We start from the raw sequence: 21,789 nt of genomic DNA, 5'->3' as shown, positions 1-21,789 counted from the left end.
CAATTTATACTTAAGTTAAAAATATACTTAGTTAAGTTAAAAGTGTGTATTATAAAATCATACCTATAATCATCAGTGCTGGTGTTTCACTGCAGCCTTTTAAAGTCATTCTAGTAACACTTCTTTGAAAATTTGGCTTTGAAATGCTATCAAGGAGCAGGTGGATAGAAGTACGATGATCTGCTTTTCTTGTTCATGTATGGCTCCTGGCCTTTTCTAATCCTGTGTCTCTGAGATAAAAATTTTACAGATGTTATCAAAAGATTTCTCTTCCATAGACACTGCCCTTCTTCATTTAAAGAAAACATGTCATGAAATAGACAGTTAACAGAGTTACCAGTCAAATGCAGTACAGAGAAAGCTCCAGATGGGCTTTAAGTAACTGGCTTGTAAAGGAAATTTACCTGACAAAGCATTCACACTGATAGGATAATAATTTCCAGGGTAAGATAAGCTATGTAGACCTATATCCACTAGCAGAGTTTTAAATATCTAGTGCCATGTGATATGCAGTTAACAGTGACTTTTTGAAGATCTTGACAGTAAAGTCAGAGTTTAACAAGTCATCCAAGAAGCAGCCTAGATAAGTCTAGATAGGCTTATCACAGTCAGCAACCAGTTTATAAATTTGTCGGCCACAGCAACACATAAAACCATCTAAGATAAGAAGGAATTACAATTTGCATTAGAAGAGAACATATGAATCTAGATTAAAGTAGAGAGCTTTCTGAAATATTAAAGAAATTATAAGATGAGAGGCAGCATGGTAGAGTAGAAAGAGTATTGTCTTTGAGTCAAGAAACACCTGGGTTCAAATGCTCCCTCTGATGCTTACTATGTGGCTATGGCCAAATTATTTAACCTCTTTCTGTCGAGGGGTAATAAATAACTGGAACACTGAACTCTATACTATTAGCTTCTCTTTAGTCCCTGGCCCCATTATGATACTGTCAATTGTGCTCTACCAAGTTTTACCATCCACTACCTTTACTCTTAATCACCTACTGGAAAAAAAAATCATAGAATTATTCTAATTGGGTCCACTACTAATTTATATTATACAACCTTAACTGGGTCCTCAAAGTTTCTAGGCAATCATTCTACATCTCCCTTATCAGCTCATCATCCCACTCATCACAGAAGCTTTTCCAAATCTTTTTATCTCTCCTCAGACTTCTCATGGCTTCCTCTTCCCCCAACCTCTCAACTGAGAACCTTGCCTTACGTTTTATATAGAAAAAAGTTGAGGCCATTCGCTATAGGCTTCTTCTCCCCTCTTTTTTATCTCTTTTCACTCTGATTCCTTCTGCCATTCCTTCCTATCTCCTCCAAGTCTCACATGAAAAGGTGGTCCTATTCCTTATCAAGTTTCCCTATGCAAGTGATCTGGATCTATCCCATCTCTTTCAATAAACTGCCTGCTCTCGTCATTCACCCTCTCTCATTTATCTTCAATTTCTCCCTGTCTACTGGCTTCTTCCCTACTACCTAGAAACATGCCCATGTCTCTCAACCTCCTTCCTCCCTCCCCCACCTTCACTTGATCCTTTCAACCCTGCTAACTATTGTCTTATATTTTTTCTTCCCTTTGATCTCTTAATTGCCAAATCTAATGGCTTATTCTCAGTCCTCATCCTTCTTGACCTTTCTGCCACTTTTGACACTGTTGATCCCCCTCTCCTCCTTGATAATCTTTTCTCTCTAGGTTTTTTAAGATATTACTTTCTCCTGGTTCTCTTCCTACCTATCTGACCACTCCTTCTCAGCTTCCTTTGCTAGATCTTTATCTAGGTCATTAGAGTCCCAGATGACTCTGTCCTGGGCCTTCTCCTCTTTTCCCCCTATACTATTTCACTTGGTGGTCTCATGAGCTCACATGGATTGAAATACTGTATCTATGCTGATAATCCTGAAATCTACTTATCCAACCCTAATCTCTTGCTGACCTCTAGTTTTACATCTCCAACTGCCTTTCAGACTTTTTGAACTGGATATCCTACAGACATCTTAAACTCAACATACTGAAAACTGAACTCATTATCTTTTTTCCCCAAAGCACCTCACCTACCTCCACTGGACAAACTTTCCTGTTACTGTAGAGGATACCATCATCCTCCCAATCCCCCAGGCTTGTAACCTAGGGGTCATCTCTCACTTCCTGGCCTCTCACATATCCAATCTGTTCCAAAGTCCTGTTGATTTCACCTTTGAAATATCTCTCAAATATGCCCCCTTTTGTCTTCTGATAATGACACCACCTTGGTACAGGTCCTCATCATCACCCACTTGGACTACTGCAATAGGCTGCTGGTTTGTCTGCCTGCCTCAAGTCTCTCCCTACTCCAACCCCTAATCCAATCCAATTCAGCTACCAAAGTAATTTTCCTAAATCACATGTCTGATCATGTCACCCTCTCTGCTCCATACTCAATAAACTTCATGGCTCCCTATCACACCCCCAGGATCAAATACAAAATCCTCTAGCATTCAAAGTGTTTCATAACATAGCTCCTCACCCTCACCCTCATCTTTCCAGTCTTCTTACCCTTTACTCCCTGCCACATACTCTTTGATTCAGTGATACTGGCCTCCCTTCTGTTCCATGACTAAGATATTCCATCTCTTGGCTCCTGATATTTTCTCTAGCTGGCCTTCATTCCTAAAATGCTCTCTCTCATCTCTGCCTTCTGGTTTCATTCAAATCCCAACTAAAATTCCATCTTCTACAGGAACCCTTTTCTAAATCATCTTAATTCTTTTGCCTCTCCCCCTAAATTATTTCCTATTTATCTTGTACATAGCTTGTTTGTTTGAACATATTTGCTTCTTGTCTCCCCCATTAGATTGTGAAGGCAGGGGATTCTCCTTGAGGGCAGGGGCTGTCTGCTGCCTCTTTTTGTATCCCCAGAGCTTAGCACAGTGCACGGCACATGGCAGACCCTTAGTAAATGTTTGAGTGAGTGACTGATGTACTGACAGACCAGCTGACTTTAGGGGAGAATAACTGATTCTAAAGGTAGACAATATTGTAATTTGGGGATTACAATAAAATTATAGAAAAGCCACAAATTTTCTGAACATAGGACCAGATTTAAGAATAATTAGAATAGATACTTGCTTATATGACATGATTTGAAAGCAAGCAAAATGCTCCCTTACTAAAAATGGCTCTTCTACAAGCTGTGGTGGTACTGGAAAACCCACTAGCAGAAATAAATTTCTTTAGGTTCAAATTCTCACTTCTAGGTGTCATCTGCTAAAATTGAAATATAACTAAAGGGCTTAAAACACATGGAAGTCACTTAGAGATGATTTGTCAGATTTCAAGGTGATGGCTAAACAAGGAACTACATGGAGAAAAAGAAGGAAAGTTCTGACAAGTGGCAAAAATTGAGAGGAATATCTGAAGAGTCTGGGGCACTGAATGCCAAAGGGAAGGAAGAAGCTATAGCACAAGTGAAGGTTAAGGCTCCAAAGATAAATTTTACCGACTTTACAGTTTTAGTTGGAGCCAGGCAACATGGGAAAGGAGTGGGGGAGAAATATGGGAGAAAAATGCTTCTCCATGACTGTGGCTCCTGGACAGATTTTAGTTAGTTAAATTAATAAATTAGGTAACTAGGAATTTTATGGTTCTTAGGAAATGGTATGCTGTTTTTAAGAAAAGGAGATACTTTTATGAAGAAAATGTTTTGATGAAATCTTTGATATTCTTTTAGAGGGCCTACTAAATGTCTATTTGTAAGAAAAGTATATCCAAACCTACTATGAACTTAGAGTTTCATTCCTGGGTTTTTTGTGTCCTTGGATTGGACTTAACTGAGTGCTTTCAGAGAAACAGTCTCAATGGAAGCAGCATCAGAGATTTAAGGTTAATGATTAATGCTAAAGCATATAAGATGTAAGTAGGAAAGATCTTACTGTTTTGATCTAAATTCATTTCATAGCCTAGCAAGAGTTAAAGTTACTGTTTGAATTTATCATACGTACTAGGATTTGAGTCCTGAAAGTGTCTCATTCTTTCAGATTAAGAATGGTTAGAGAGGGATAAATAAACTTGAGAAACAGAGAGGCAAATCCATTTAGAGTAGCAACTTATGATTTTAATGGAAATTTGGTTTTACTCAAGATGTTACGAGGAACCAGAACATGTATAGGAAGTTATGAAAACTACTTAGAGCTCACTTTGGAGATGTTCCTTAATTAATGTGAAACTACAGTAACACCTGAAACCTTGATGAGGGAAATTTGCTATTTAAGACCTTGGGGACTATTATTCAGAGTCAAACTCCAGGTATAGTTAACAAGGAATTGACTGAGAAACTGACCCACGACATCAGCAACCTGCAAAGAGGTTTGTGCGCTACACCTATGAGCTGCAAGAGGGTGTTCTCATGAGAAGGTCAGGAGAATGGCTTTTCTGCATGGCTGAGGTAGGATTCTCCTGACTCAATTTCCCCACTATGACACCTGGCAGACTTTAAACCTGCCCCAGTGCAGTTGGTCATTATATAACTTCTGCCTGGAATTGACATGAATCTAGGGAAGCTTTCATTGTTCCCTTACTTTAGTTATGTCCTTGTTCTTTCATAGCAAATTCCTATAATCATAAGTTTTATAAGCATAAATTTCGAATCTATTCAATAATAGATTGATATGGGTACAGCTGAGGTTATTATAGTAAGATATAAGTATAAGATTGAGTTATTTGGCCTAGAATTTCAGAATTAAGTATTCAGTCTTGACATGTTACTAGTGTATTCCTGTATGTCAGGATCCTTTAATTCTCATAATGGTTATGATGAGGACTAGAGGTTTGGGGGTGCTGGGACCCCAACGTCACAACACGAGGGCCCTGCCTGAAGGAGTTCAGCCCAGGTCTTCTTTCAGCCAGGGGGGAAGTTTGTTGTAGATAAACCAGATAGGCCAGCTGAGTGAAGTATAAGGGTTCTCTGGGGCCCATAGACAAATGGGAACCAGATTCATTTTGGGGCAAAGGGCAAAGGGCAAGGGCCCTTGGCAGCTTGGGCCTATATCCCATCAATATGAGGGTAACTAGGCCAGGAGATTGTGGAACAGAATATTATTCTGTTACTTAGTTAATACTTAGTGAATATTTAAGCTGTCTCAGTTTGTCACAATGTTAAAAGAATAATTTGTGACTTATCCTGTAAATGCCTTGAAAGAAGCATCTATTTTAACTGAGGATTATTTATTTATGTATGACTAGAAGTTGGGATTGTTTTAGTATTTGATATGTACTTGTTTTAAATTAACTACTATATACTGGAGTGTGTTATTAATTCCTTAGTGGAATCTCATCCTCCTAATGGGGAATATGAATAGGAATGAATAATGAATTAATGCAAGGTATAAAACTAGAAGTAATGCAGAGTGTAAGGCTAGGTTCTAATTTTTTTTTTTAATTTTCAGTTTCTTGAAAATGACAATTGTCCAAAGTCCCAATTTTGATCTTGTAATGGTGAAGACACAGGGTCAAGTTGAGTTAATTTTCATTATTTGCCTTGGTTATTGGCAAGGTAATTTAAAAACTGTGTTAAGATCAATCTTGTAGGAGAGTGGACACAAGAAGGAGGATTTCTACAAGAAGAGAGTCTGCTGGACACTGTTTGAACAGCATTTAAAAAAGAAGACTTCACCGGATGATGTCCTGAGTGTCGGACAGCTGTATGAGAAGAAACTTCTGAAGCTTAAAATGGACAATTTATCATTACTTTTGGGTCTCTGTATCTGTACTTAATAAGGGGACTGCCTCCTTTTTAATTTGTCAATGCACTGGTCAATTCCTCCCTTCCTTCTCCCATATTGTTTTAAGTCCCCCAAATCCCTTGATGAAATGTTGCCCAGCAGCACAGCCCCCGACAGAACCATCACTAAGGCATTGCAAAGTTTAACCACTTTAGCCAAGGAGTTGGCAGAGAACTCTGGGATAGATAACTGAATAAAAAAATGGTCAAAATCCTGGTTGGGCAAATAGAAGGGAATAGTAGCATCCATCATCATCTCTCTAATCATAGCTGCAGGAGTTTTAACTGCTGTAGGGTGTTGCATCATCCCTTGTATCAGAGGACTAGTGCAAAAATTAATAGAAACAGCACCAACTAAAAACACCCCAATGTGACTGGCTATGGGAATTTAGGTAACAGGATCAGGTGGAGTTAGGATGATGATTGAGAGAATTAATGATCATTCCTCCCCCTCTAATGAATAATGTGAATTAATGCTAAAACGTTTGAGGAAAGACAACAGGATCAAAAAGTGTGGAAACATAATCCATATTGAGAGAAGAGGATTGAATTGTGAGAGTTAGGCAAGGGTTAAGTTTCCACAAAGGTAGAATAGTACAGAGTTATAAAAAACAACTCAAGGAAGCAGTTACACTGCAGGTGGGCTTAGCCAATAAGAAGTAAGCTAATGGTTCCAAGAAGACCCCAAATCAAGATAAGGGCTGAATGGGATGTCCCAGTGAAGACTTCTCAGTGTAATTAAGGTAATGAGTTCAGAAGGTAGTGTGAGAAATTAACTCTCAGAAGTGAAGGCTACTCAAAGGGTCAAATAATTCTTGATTATTACATTCAAAATCCTCCCCCACTCACACCCAGTTTTTAAGCACTTAACAGAAAGAATAAGCCCTGCTCCACCCCCAACCTGAGCCGTTTGCCCTTGGCTTCCGGCCTCTTTCCCTGTCTTTGAATTTCAAGCCTGGAATGCAAGCCTCACCTCCCAGTTAAGAGGATAAGAAGAAATTTTTGAACTTAGAATGTAAGCCCACCCCTAGTTAAGGGGGTAAGGGATAGTGGTGGGTGGAAACTTGTTTGCGTGGTGGGCTGAGAGATTTGCTTTTATAAGGCGGCCCCTGTTATGCAATGTCTCCACGTTTGTTGAAGGAGCAGACAGCCATCTAGCAAGATTGTAATAAAGGTAACCTTTGCTTTCCACCTTGAGAAGTCTCTGAGTTTAATTTGGGTTAGGGTCACTGACCCACACAGGGCTGATCCAGCTCGGACCAGTTGAGGTCAACAAGGTTGTAACCCAGGAAGGAAGGAACCAATCCAGGCCTGTGAGGTTTCCTGTGGAAACTAACTGCTTTTGAACTCAGTGCTCTCTCCTCCTGAAGCGGGGTGGAGCCAGCTTCTGGCCAGAAATATCTAAATCCTCTGGATTTTCTCTGTAATAAGCTTTTCTTGATACTAAATTTTTGGTGTCAAGTGTGTTTTTAACAACTAGTAAGGTCATGAGTTTGAAAAGGAAGAGATAAAAATGAAAATTTGTAGGTTTTCTAAGCAATGTGAGTCCAGAATTTAGAAAAAAGGATTACGTTATTAGATTACTTTTTTTTAACACACCCTCTAGAACATATGTTAGTGAAAAAAGTCTTTACATCATCTTTCAAGAAAATGTCCCTGATAATTGTTAAACAGAACTTTTGAGCACCAATTTACCTAAGCTAAGGAGAAAAAAAAAATCACAGTATTTAGTAGTAGTTCTGGGCTGAAACACGATATCTAAAATCTCAAAATAAAAGCTTGCTTTTCTTCTTAGCAAAACAACGATCCAAGACAATTCCAAAGGACTCATGATGGAAAATGTTCTCCACATCCAGAGAAATAACTGAATGCAGATTAAAGCATATTACCTTCACTTTTTTTTGTTTTTCTTTCTTATAATTTTTCCCTTTTGTTCAGATTCTTCTTTCACAACATGAGTAATATATAAATATGATTAATATAATTGTACATGTATAATTTGTATCGGACAGCTTGCTGTTTTAGGCAAAGAAGGAAAGGAGGGGAAAAATTTGGAATTCAAAAATCTTACAAAAGTGAATGTTGAGAACTAAACTAAACTAAAATAAAATCTATTATAAAAAAAGGAAAAGCTAGCCTTCGAATACCAGACTGGTCATGTGGGGATTTAGGACAAGAGAGCTGGGTAAGAATAAGGGTTTGGGATCAGTAGTTCATTTCTAATAACCCTTGCAATCAAAAGTAAGCAAAGAAATTTCTGCAAGATAAGGATGTGACATAGTTGGAGAAAAAAATAAACAGATTATCGTGCATTACTTACACAAAGAAATATCAAAACAAAACAAAACCTGTAGTTACCCATGACTAAACACACTACAGTCCTTCTACTGTTGATGGAACAGAGTCTGAGGTCAACACATTCATCGTGTTTTTAGGTAGAGCCTAGTTAGGTAAAATCTAGATACCTGCAGTAAGATAAAAATAGTCAAATAACAATCTGGAAGAAGGAGAAAATAAGTGAAAAGTCGTAGTGCAGGATCAGCAACCTGGAGTTAATCCAGGGGCTATGAAGTCAAACATCTTAGGGGCAGAAAGTAACAATCACTGGGAGATAAAATCAAGTGAAGTTCTAAAATACAATAAAATGAGCAAATAAACATTTGGCAATAGGCCACTAAGGCCAGGCATTGCTAGGTACAGGAGATACAAATACAAAAGAAAAACAATTCTTGCCCTCAAGGAGCTTCCATCCTACTGTGATGATATATACATAGATAAATATAGGATATATACAAAATGACCACAAAGTTATGTAGGAAGGCACTGATCACTGGGGAATCAGAAAAAAAGATCTTTTTAGGGAGGTGCAATGCAGTTGAAGCATGACGGATATTAGGGATTCCAAAAGCATAACTGAGAGAGTCATTTCCAGGCATGCAGGAGAGTCAGCGCCAAGAGACTGACAGTAGGAGACAATGCTGTTTACGTGAGTTAGTTTGACTGAAACACAGAGTGCAGTTGCTGGGGAGTGTAAGGCTGGAAAAATACGTTTTATCCAGGTTGTGAAGGGCTTTATTTGCTAGAAGAATTTTGAGCAGGCATTATAAGACTTGGGTTTTAGGAAAATCATTTTGGCAGCTGTGTGGAAAGATGGATTACAGTGGGGAGAAACCCAAGGCAGAAAGATCAATTAAGAGGATAGTGTATTGTCCAAGAGAGAGGCCATGAGGGCCTTAACCAGGGTGGTTGAGGTGTGGAGAAAAAGGAATGAACAGAAGATGTGTTGAGGAGGTAGAAATGACATGAATTAGCAAATGATTAGTTATAAGGGGGTAAGAGTGATTCCTTCGTTTAAAACCTAGGTGACTAGAGAACTGGGAAGTTAGGAAGAAGGGTAGGTTTAGGGCAGAGATTCTTTACTTAGGGTCCATAAACTTGTTTTAAAAATATTTTGATAATTAGATTTCAATATAATTGGTTTTCTTTGTAATTCAATGTATTATATTTCATGTCTTAAGAAAAAATTTATTCTGAGAAGGGGTCTGTAAGTTTCACCAAGCAGCTATGATGCAAAAAAAAAAAAATTCAAATATCTTTGGTTTAGGGCAGAGGTGAGGAACCTGTGGCCTTGAGGCCACAAGAGACCTTCTAGGTCCTTGGGTGTGGCCCTTTTGACTGAGTCAAAGTTTTACAGAACAAATCTTTTTATTAAGGGGATTATTCTGTGAAGTTTGGATTCAAAGGGCTGCACTTGAGGACTTAGAGGGCCACATGTGGCCTCGAGGCTTCAGGTTCCTCACCCTTGGTTTAGGGGAAAGAAAATGAGTTTCATTATGAGCATGTTAAGTTTAAAACACCTATGGGATATCCAGGTGAAGAGGACCAACATCAGACAGATATGCAGGATTGGAGCTCAGGGAACAGATTAAGGACTGGACCTTTCAAACTGGGAGTTATCTTTATAGACATACTATTTGAATCCATAAGAAGTGCTAAGATCAAGAGGAAAGGGCTAGGACAGAATCATGTAAGATACTCAGGCATGGGGATGAATGCACATGGATTATCCAATAAAGGAAACTAAAAAAGAAGAGTCAGCTAGATAGGAAAGAACCACAACAGAGTAGTATCAGCAAAATCCAGGGAAGGAAATATATAGAAGGGGCAGGGCTAGCCCTGAAAAGAAGACAAGATAATGAGGAGAAAAAAGGACTGCATCATTTCAATTAAAAACAATCAAACCAAAAATAGCAACAGCAAAAAATGGTAATGATCTTGTTAAAAAGCAATTTCAGTCATTTAGAAATCAGACTGGAAAGGCAAAGGATGTAGATAGGTTTTATCTAAGCATGTAGAATGATAGCTCGAAAGGTAGAGTCAAGGGAAGTTTTTGTTTGTTTGTTTGTTTTTGCTTTTAAAGGATGCAAGAGATCTCAGAATATCTGTACGAAGCAGAAAAGGAGCCAGCAGATAAGAAGTTAAAAATGAGGAAGCATATGGTTCAAGGGGCAAGTTCATGGAAGAAATAGGAAGGGATGTGATCCAGGACACAAGATGATGGGTAGAGATTGGCAAGGAGAAGGGTCATCTTACCAGCCAAAGCTGTAAGTACAAGAAATAACAGGGGATGATGTTGAAGTCATCTGAAGTATGGAATTGAAGAGAAGAGTGACATGACATTTGTCTCAATTTTTTCTATGAAGTATGAGGTAAGGTACTCTGTTTAATGAGTATGAAGAGAATGCTATAAGAAGCTTCAACAGAGATAGTGAAAGCAAACTGATTCAACTAGAGAAAAGTAAAAGTAGTAGCATGCATCAATGAAGTCTTGGTTAAGATTGGATGACATAAATTTGTAGTGGACCCAGTCATCAGAGTTGTATGACTTTTTTCAATGGTGTCCTATAGCACAAGGGCAGGAGCGGAGAAGGTAGATTTTTGGGAATAATCTAGATTTTGACTTTGGAAATGGATGAACAAATATAGGATAATTAACATCAGTGCAGAAGTAAGTCCAATCTCTTATAACAGGTGATTTTTTACTTTGGCCCGGGGCTATCAATATATGAAGTAAATAACTGTAACTAGTTGGTTACTATAGATATTCTCTACATTGCAACTCAGGCAATTTGAGATAAAAGGAAGAAAAATAATAAAATGTTAAGATTACATATAAGACAAAACAATTCAGATACAACACAGATTCTTACTTTGGATCTTACCAGAATAAAGCTTTCAATTATTTCTGATATCAACTGGGTGAGTTAAGAATTTAGATTTTATCTTTAACTCTGGGCCATTGTAAAAGCAGGCCAAACATCTGGGTACAAATTTGTACCTGGGATGCAATACACATGGTACAACATTATGACTTATAGCAAATTGGATTATATCTTAACAATTAGCTGGGACCGCTGATAGAAAAAATCAGGGACACAAAGATGACAAAAATGAGAAGTGTCCTTTGACAAGGGTTTCCTGAAAAGCAACCTACTCTGGGAACCAGAAACAACTGACAAAAGGAAGGTAACAGTACTGTATGATATGGGATTTACCACAGTCTCAGAAAATACTTTCTCATATCCAAGTGGAACTATAGTTGCATGCTTTCTAGCTGCTATCTTCTCAATGAATCCTCTTGATTTCATCTCCTTGTTTTTCATCATTGAGCTTTATTGTTTCCTTTCCTCAATTTCCACATCATTCCTACTACTCCTTCCTAAATATTCTTCTATTCTTGCATCTTTCTTTGCTTAATCAAAACAATCCAGTTAGAAGAAACAGAAAAGAAAATGAGTAGAAATGACACAACTTAGGTGAACTCCATTCATTACCAACTTATTCAGACTAGATAAAGAAATTTGACTTCTATGCAGCACTCTCAAAATAAAGAACAATGAAAAAACTAAAGGCAATTTCTTAAAAATATAATTTCTGACTCACTGAATTGACTTTTTAGGTCAAGTCAACAAAGAAATCACAAAAGACCATCCATATGACATAATATAGAGGATACTATATAACAAAACTATTTCTTCAGAAACTGTTGTTTGCCATTTTTTTAAATTTAATTAATTTATTTTGATTTATCAACAATCACTTCCATATGCTTTTGTGTTGAAAATTTTTCTCCCCCTTCCTCCCCCTCCCCCTCCCCAAGACAGCCCACAATCTGATATAGGCTTTACATTTACATTCCTATTCAACATATTTTCACATTAGTGAAGTTGTAAGTAAAAATTAAAACCAATAGGAGTAAACATCAGAAAGATGAAACAAAACTCAACAGAAGGTAAAAATAAGTGAGAGCGATTCGACTTCCATAGTTCTTTCTTTGGATGTGGACAGCATTTTCCATCCCGAGGCCTCTGGAGATGTCTTAGATCCTTGAAATGCTGAGAAGGGTTCAGTTTAACAATATTAGTCACCGCATAACGTGGCTGTTATTGTGTACAAAGTCCTCTTGGTTCTGCTCACTTCACTCAGCATCAGACCAAATAAGTCTTTCCAGGTTTTTCTGAAGTCAGCCTGTTCATCATTTCTTATAGCACAATAGTATTCCATTACATTCATATACCACAACTTGCTCAGCCATTCCCCAATTGATGGGCATCCTCTCAATTTCCAATTCTTTGCCACCACAAAAAGAGCTGCTATGAATATTTTTGTACATGTGAGTCCTTTTCCCATTTGTTTGATCTCTTTGGGATATAGCCCAGGAAGTGCAATTGCTGGATCAAAGGGTATGCACATTTTTGTAGCTGTTTGGGCATAGTTCCAAATTGTTCTCCAAAATGGTTGGATCATTTCACAACTCCACCAACAATGCATTAGTGTTCCGATTTTCCTACATCTTCTCCAACATTTATCATTTTCCTATTTTGTCATGTTGACCAATCTGATAGGTGTGATGTGGTACCTCAGAGTTGTTTTGATTTGCATTTCTCTAATCAATAATGATTTAGAGCATTTTTTCATTTGACTATAGATGGCTTTACTTTCTTCATCTGAGAACTGTCCATATCCTTTGAACATTTATCAATTAGGGAATGGCTTGTGTTCTTATAAATTTGTCTTAATTCTCTATATATTTTAGAAATGAGGCCTTTATCAGAGAGACTGGTTGTAAAAATTCTTTCCTAATTTTCCACCTTCCTTCTAATCTTAGTTGCATTGGCTTTGTTTGTACAAAAACTTTTCAATTTAATGTAATCAAAATTATCCATTTTTCTTTTCATAGTGTTCTCTATCTCCTGTTTGGTCATGAATTCTTCTGTTCTCCATAGATATGATAGGTAAACTATTCCTTGTTCTCCCAGTTTACTTATGGCATCAGCCTTTATATCTAAGTCATGAACCCATTTTGACTTTATTTTGGTATATGGTATGAGATTTGGGTCTTGTTTGCCATTTTTTTTTAACAGAACTAATGACATCACAGATGATGTCCTGATTTGGTTGAATTTGATTTAAGTGAGGCAGAGTTGCACAAAGTTGTCAGCCTCAATCTTTCTTCCAGAGTCATCAAAGTCCAATGGCAAGACAACAGTCAGGAGGACTGCCAATGGCTTGGGACGCAGCAGATGACTTTGGTGTCTTTGAAGTCTGACCAAGCTCTAAGTACTCCATAGTGACTGCTTCAGCTGCCTTCATGGCCACTGGAATAAAGTATTCTGATCTGCCCCTTCCACTGGGGGATGTCTTCATATGCGTCGAGTAGACATCCCCCTAACTCACCTCAACCTGGTTTAGTCCATCTGCCAAGACAGTCTTACTGGGTTGTGGCTGCTGTGCGTACTATAGCTTCTTGTAGCCACAGGTGAGAGTTGGGTGACAGGTAGATATCAAAGGTGGATGAACAGCCCTGAAAAGGTCTTGGCAAGGCTTCACATCTGAGGTGCTATTTCTCCTGGAACACCCCATTTTTTTTTCAAAAATACCATTTCCGAATAGCACAAAAATGTACTCTAACTCTTTTAAAAAGATTACATTACTGTTAAGCAGTATATGTGGTTTGAGTTGTTTTTTTCCTCCAATATCAGTAATGAATTTGAAATAACTAACCATATTTTACTACTCTACCTTCTAATGACCAATTGCACATAAAAAGCCAGGAAGAGTTAGGGAAGAAAGAATTTGAAGTATAAACTATTCCTGTGGAACGCAGTAATACAAAATAACCTCTTTAATGATCAACTCAAGATACTGATTTCATGAGAGTCAATTAAGTTAAGCTTTAAGATGTTTAAAGCACTGACATGCTTATAAACTGCAACCACAGAAATGAAAAAAAAAAGATATTGAGACATTTGACCTATATACATATATGTGTGTGTGTATATATATATATATATATGTATGTATATACATATATATATATATATATATATAAACTTTGTAATTACTTTTAAGCAAATATATTATGTATTTAAAACATGTCTATTTCAGGTAATCATTAATTTCAAATAAAATTAGGTTAACATTTCTTTAAATCTTTACACAAAAATGTATGTGATTCTCCTAGGATTTTTTTTCTCCTAAAGTAAGGAAGCAAAACTATTTATGAATTAATTAATAGAATATTTTTAATACCTTTAGGACAATTCTAAAATTGGATGTTTCAAGAAAAATTTGTTAATATAAGGAGTATCTTTGAATATGTAAAAATATTACCTCTCCTTTATATTCCACTGCTTTCAGGCCTGCATAAACTGGTACAAAACTGCTAGCCAAGAGAACCTAGATGTACGACAAAGAAAGACATTGTTAACAGACAAGTATTTATTTTCCTTTCCCATAAAGCTTACATGATTCAGTGATTATGTTGCATTTGAAAAGGTCTATGCAGAAAATACTATATTTTGAGAAATGTCTGTAATTAAAATAAATATGATACTTTTTGAATACTTACAAATACTCAAGATGTATACACAAATCAATTCTCTTTAAACTAACCAACTCTGTTTAAGTAAAATTAGTGGAAAAATAAATTTTCAAATCTAAAGTTAAATTCAGAGTACAAATAGATGGAAACAAATTATCTACTATATTTGCCATGCACTGTGCATTCATTTTAAAAGGAACAATTATCTTCTGCAACAGAACCCTCCACTCCCCAACTAAATCTGATTTCTGCAATGGATTCTAGCTTGCAGTCTGAGATACTCTAATGTAATCCATGACATCAAGATGTTGCTAGGGGAACAGGTTCTTATAACTTGGCCAGGTTACATTATAAAATGGCCACTATATACACAAAATGAATCTTGAGTTTCATCTAGATAGCTGAAAGGGGTATAGTTTGGGAGGTAAAATGTAGACAAGGCATTTTTCTAGCAATTTATATGCTTAACGTACTATGTACTTTTAAAAGAGTAGTGTCCTCATTGTTTGGTTGTCAGGACATCCTGATAATTTATTTTACCCAAAATATAAGCAAACTCTGAACCTAACCAACATTTATAATACTGTTTCTATGGGGAAATTTATTTTGAATTCCAACTTGTGAACTACCAATTTGGCACTTAAAATTTGCTACCTTATATTCCTATTTATCATTTTATGTATATATCCTCTTCCCAACTATATTATTAGTGTAGATTCCTTGTCCAGACCTGTAACTTCAGTGGTACATAGAATGCTAGGTGAGGAAACTCCTACTAACAAAGATAGCAAATGCTCTGCAATTTATAGTCTTAAGAGAATTTTCAGGGGTTAAGTGACTTGCTCAAGATTATACTTCCAGTATGCGTCTGAACTTGAGCTCAACTCTTCTTCACCATGTGCCTGTCTATCCATGACATCATGCTAACGAACTAGAGTATTATTAATAAGCACTTTCCTTTAACATGACCCTGTGAGAAAATATTCTCTTTTTCTTTCAGCAGAGCAAGTATCCCTGTCCCTACAGTCTGAAAATAGAAGCAAGACTCCATAGACTTCCATAGACTTCCACAGACAGCTCCCCTCCTAGCAGCACTTTGAAGAGCTGCCGATTTCTGAGTGGGAAGAGTGAAAGATTCCTGTAGGGGTTTCTTTATAGGGCATTGCAGGGTCAAAGGGACGACAAGAGCTGCAGGAGTGAAGGCAGCTCTCATGGGGGCTCCTGTTCTACTGGAAAGTGCTTCAGAATGTTAAAGTTGCACCACTAGCAAGTTCCTCTACTAATATTTTTAATTACCAGGAGTATGGAGGACAGCCAATCATATTGGCAAGTTGTTTATAAGGCAGATGTTTGTAAGGTAGAGGCTATCAGAATATACTTATTTTATAATTTCAGGCAAGTTGGATACTAATCTTTATTACATGTGCACTGTGATAATGAAAACACTTTGAAGCAACATTTCCAGGGTGACAGCATTCACATTTTTTTTGGTAGCACTGTAAGTGCAGTGCCAGATGCTATAGCATCTATAGAATCTAATGTAAGATTGGTAAATCTTACATAAAATGAAACAAATGCAGAAAAGTCTTTACAGAGTTTCAACATTAATTCTGAAATATAATGGCATTGTCTGACACTACATTAGCTGTACTAATTTAAAAAAAAACAAAGCTTGTATTACACGTTAAGCCATTTGTCTAAAAATTATAAAACAATTCAATGGTAGGCAGGGATCAAATATGGGTATAGCCAATTTGAACTACACCTGTATTGGTTAAGGCAACAGCACAGGTTCTCTATTTGCTGTTACTTTAATTGAATTTTCCCTATTATGAATTGCTTATTCCTTTAAAAAATATACTGACCTCAAGCACACTTTTATGGCCAGTAACAGGTAATTGCTATATCCCACTTTAGAAGTGGTAGAAGAAATATGTATGTAGCAAAGATATTAGAGTGAAATTATATCCTTAGAGATTTAAAAACTAAAGATACTATGCAAATGTTTTATCTCATTATACTGATAAGAAATTTATACTTTGAAAAAAAGAGAACCTTCACTCCTAAAAACTGGAAAACGCATTTTTCCATATCCTATTATATTGCGAAGTTCATAAATTAATGCTTGAAAACAGCTTTGAAGTGTTCAGATGAAAAAGGCTATCTAATTTTTTTTAATACATATATTAAGGCTAAGAATTTACATAAGTGATATGAAAAGTACAATGAACCGAAAAATATTTGTCACTTCTCTAAATCAAAGTATTTGTTTTGTCACAGCTTACTATCTTTTCATAACTACTTATAATCTGCTCATCAAAGTAAATTTAACAGGAAAATTAGCTTTAAAAGAGAATGAGGAATTAAGCTTGCTTTTCTCAACCATAATCAGCATAACACACTAATACTGTATCTAAGGAATTTTCCAGAGCAAAAATAATGGTCTTACAAAATTCCAAGGCCATAATGAATTGAATCTAGGTACATATTTTAAAGAACCTAAAATACTCATTTGCCTCAAAGAAACTTGTCTTCCTACTTAGAAATGAAAGCTTATTGATGGCAAAGAAGGGGTATGTGGTCTTATTATCACAGATTTAGAGATGGAAGGAACCTTAGAGGCTAAACTCCATCTTTTACAAATAAAACACCAAAAAACTGATACTCAGAAAGGGTAATTTTGACAAAGTAACTAAGTGGCACAACCATAGTATGAATCCATGGTATACATGGACTTAGCACGGTGCTTTGCACGTATTAGCTCAGTAAGTTTTATTTTGGAGATAGATATTAATCACATACATAAATGTTTAAGTGAAGGACAAAAGTCCAGTTTGACTATAATTATCCAAAACTACTGTCCCTTTAATACATTGAAAAAACAAGTGTTCCCTTTTCCTCTCTTAATTTTAGAGTTAATAAAGTGAAAAAGCATCTATAAAACTTTGTCTTAAGGCTTCATTCACATTTGAAGTTTACCATGGAGTTTAATGAATCAGGCTACTTTTACAAAACTTAATGGTGCAGTTACAATTCAACGATAGCCTCAAGTTTATCTTCAAATCTTCCCAAGATAATGGTTAATACTGTACTAAGTCTTATTTCACCTACAAAAGGCTAAATATTAGAAGATCTTGCTTCAACAGCAATATGGGCAATGAAATCCAATAGATCACCCAAATGACTTCACATGCTTTTACTAGATATAGGTTGACTCTTTTTCAGGCACATACTCTGAAAATAGCAACTGCAGGAACAAACCAATGGGACTATCTAGAGAGTGTAGATGAGACTTGTTAGCCAGGTCTTTTCACAATGCCTATATGTACAAAAACTTGTCACTGAAACCAAATGCATACGTTTTATATGAACTGGACACTTGAAGTAGACCGGACCACATATAACTGTTGGAGGAGGCCACTACCTCTCTCTCATTCTATCACTTACAGAATAATAATGAAGTGCCAATCAGCATCAAGCTACACATTCACAGTTTTCACTGACTACTGGTACATGTCTAGGTGTTCTGACCAAAATGTGATGGGAGATGCAGGAAAGGTGGATAACACATGTTCTTCTTTCCCTTCCATTCAGCTGAATCAACACAAAAAAGTTTCAGACAGGAGTGAAAAGGGCAGAAAACATTTAATGCTACTTTAGAATCACTCCAACTTTTCTTACGTAATTGTTGTTCAGGCATTCAGTTGTAACCAACTCTTTATGACCCCAAGATCCAAAGCACACCAAGCCCTTCTGTCCTCCACTATCTCCTGAAGTCTTTCTAAGCTCATGTTCAATACTTCCATGACATTATCTATTCATCTCATCTTCTGCCATCCCCTTCTCCTTTTGCCTTCAACCATTCTTAGCGTAGTCTTTTCCAAAGAGTCCTGTCTTCTCATTAGGTGGCCAAAGTATTTAAGCTTCAGCTTCAGTGTTTGTCCTTCAAATGAAGTAATAGTAGACACTACCACATACTTATACTACTGCTTATATATACACTTACAGTTCATGACCAGCTTAATAATTGTAAGAGTAAGACGGCTTTCAAGATGGACCCTGGGTATCTACAAATGGGTCAGTTTAACAAGTATTGAACACTCCTTCTAAGTAAGCATAAGGCATTGGAGATACAAAGCTAAAATGACAGTCTTTGGCTTCAAGGTACTTATGTTTCTATTAGAAGGGATACAACATGCACATAAGCAAGTAAAATAAAAGGTTGGTATTAAAGGAGAGATGAAGCCAAAGTACTCCTGGAATATTTGAAGTGGGAAGAGAGTACTTTCAACTGGAGGGATTAAGGGAAGTTAAAATTGGAAGAGGCTATACCTGAGCTAAATTGTGAAGGACAGTAAGGATTTAGAAAGGCATTCCTACTTGAGGAAGGAATAAGTGCAAAAAAAAGTTTCATAGGATCACATATCTAGAGTTGTTTGAACTCTTCTAATTCACTATATTAAAGTATGTGAAGTTTTAATAATCCTTCCAGTCCACGGTAGGACTAGACTTCCTTTGCTTCCCATAATAGGAATTAGTTTTCCCTAAAAAGCATCAAAGATGTCCCTGGAACTTGATTAGCGCCTGTCTCAATTGATGCAATCTCATGGTAATCCAATGGCATAAAAAATCCCACACACAATGCAGAAGGGTCCTTCTGATTTTTGAAGACCCTAAGAGTTACCATGCTCTTCAAGAAATTCTGCCCTGATGATAAGTTGTGTTTCCATACAAAGAGAAAGGGGACCATGTCTAGAGAAGCTAAATGCCACTGAATCATCGGTTGCCTATCTTTACTGTGGAATGGTGTTATAAATCTGATAAACAGTGGTGGGGGTAGGAAATGTTATAAATTTTATTTCTGAAAACAAGTCTGTTTTCTGAGGCTCTCCTATAGATCTTGTTCTACAAAAAATTTTCCTGTTTGTACTCAGAATGCCCCCTAATGCCCAAATATAATTATGTCTCTACCACATAACTCATAGATTCATAGAACTGTAGAGCTACCTCTATCTTTAAATGTGAATGAATCTTCATTATCTGTACAATGCATGAAAGTAGTGTCAAAATAATACTTGCTAATCCAAAAATCATTTCTAAAGAATGCACTAAATGATTAAATTTTTTTACCTTTCTCTAGTTATATTTTGCAAAAGACTATTATTAAATCTAAATTAATATTAATCTGAATTTCCTGAGAATATACTGATGAAAAGCAGCCCAGAAGCATGCCTGGGATTTAAAGCTGACTACAATTTACCCTTAGAATAAAGGATAGTTCCTCAGCATTCTTGGTGTTGGGTAGAGGAATTTGCAAGAACTCAAAATAATGGAAAAAAATAGTAGTTTAAGGAATCCAAAGGGAAGGAGGTTAGCTGAGAGGAGCCTGCCATAGTATAACCTGCTCCAGCATGGGATCTCCTTTTCTTGTTCCCAGAGGCTTAAGGCTTCTCCTTTGTATTGATTAGTATTGATCTAATTAATATATCTGATTCAAAGTGGTAAGTCATCTCCTAAACCTAATATTATCAGGCTAATTGCATCCAAAATCAAAAGATGGTTAATTTAAATGAATCTCAAGATTATGAGATTATATAGGGAAGAAGATATCATGAAGCTGGGTGTCTTCTGGCGCACTTTGCCTACTCCTGGCACATGTCTAATCTATCTTGCTTGACCTCTAAAGTTTAAAAAAATGAACTTAGCTAAAAGGCAGTTCCATAAAACCCACATGTCCCTCACCTCACATTATGGTCCTGCATTTCAGAGGGTTTAAGTAAAAAAACAAATGCTGGGGGGAAAAAGGGTAAGAAGAATATGGTAGGGCACAGAAAATATATTAAACCATGGAGAAAGCCAAATATGAAAAGGCTCCTGTAAATCCCATACAAGTAAAGAAGAATTGATTAAACCTAAATCATGAAAGTGAAATCACAAATAAAGATCCAAATTTTCATTTTAGAATCTCACAAATATTTATTAAGCACCAATCTGTACAGGACACTGAGAATAAAAGATAGATCCAACAGGTATTAATTCAACAGAGGACAGGGAGACAGCAAGAAAGATATTGTGTACAAATAATTAGAACACAAAGGAGAGTGTGAAAGATACAAGAAATGTTAATCTGAGGAAGTCAAGGAAAACTTCATAGAAGGACTGGACTTGAGATGGGCCTTAAAGGAAACATTTCAATACCTAGATGCAGTGGTGGGAGAATCACATTTTAGGCAAGAAGGAAGGGGAAAAAAAAAAGGAATGAGAGAAGATGAGACACAAGACAGAAAGCAGAGAGTAGTCCAGTTTGGCTGAAGCAGAACAGGTGAACTGAAATAGTATGAAATCATGCTAAAATAGATATACTGGAGTCAGACTATGTAGGGCATTGAATGCCCTACAGGTATTGGGAAGCCACTGATTGGTTTTAGTACTGGGAAGCCACTAACCGTTTTTAGTACTGGGATGGCACGTTCAGTGCAATACCTTAGGGCAGTGTCACGAAAAATTAAAGAGGAGAAAGACTGGTGGCAAGAAGTCCAGTAAATTATTACATATAGTAAACAACTACATATAGTACTTTGGGTGAGAAGAGATGAAGGCCCAAACTAGGATGTCTGGAAGAGTGGAAAGGAAGAGATAATGCAAGAAATAATGCTGAGTGGACCTTGGTCAATGTAGACAGCTTTCACTTCATGTAAGTGGGCCCTTCTGCAGACTTCTACATAAAGCAATATTTACTTAATGTGAATTTGCCCCTACCCACCCACTTTTACAAAGGCATACACAAAATAACATTCCTTTAAGCAAGTTATATAATGTACTAAAATGCAGACATATTAACTACTATTATTATGATAACAGATAGAATTATTAATCGAATGGTCAATTAATGATAAAACCTGCACAGTATTATACAGTAAAGTTAACATAAACATGTAGTATGTTGCCCCTTCCACACCCAATGCACCTAGTCTTTATAACTCGCGGTTGGCAGCACAACATTTTTTTTATGAAGCTATTGAGAAATGTTTGGACAGTGGCACTTCCCCCCCCCCCCATATATCTGACAATAGCAAGCAATATTATTCTCAACTAGTCTTTGAACTTTTAAAAATCTTGAAGCATTTGGATACTTCT

General features: G+C 36.6%; 1 protein-coding gene across 3 annotated transcripts in view; it reads right to left on the bottom strand.

The window, feature by feature from the left end:
- Window positions 1-21,789, bottom strand: part of PNPLA4 (patatin like domain 4, phospholipase and triacylglycerol lipase) — a 69,631-nt gene that overhangs the window by 23,261 nt on the left and 24,581 nt on the right. For all 3 annotated transcript variants that reach the window (XM_021006220.2, XM_021006221.2, XM_021006216.2), the window contains one exon: window positions 14,442-14,507. In XM_021006220.2, the coding sequence (XP_020861879.1) occupies window positions 14,442-14,507 (66 nt within the window). The remainder of the gene's footprint in view (window positions 1-14,441; window positions 14,508-21,789) is intronic.

Source organism: Phascolarctos cinereus, unplaced genomic scaffold, assembly GCF_003287225.1.
Source record: "Phascolarctos cinereus isolate Bilbo 61053 unplaced genomic scaffold, phaCin_HiC Scaffold_726;HRSCAF=1367, whole genome shotgun sequence".
Lineage (NCBI taxonomy): Eukaryota > Metazoa > Chordata > Mammalia > Diprotodontia > Phascolarctidae > Phascolarctos > Phascolarctos cinereus.
The sequence above is the reverse complement of the archived record's forward strand: the minus strand, read 5'-3'. Positions and strand labels throughout refer to the sequence as shown.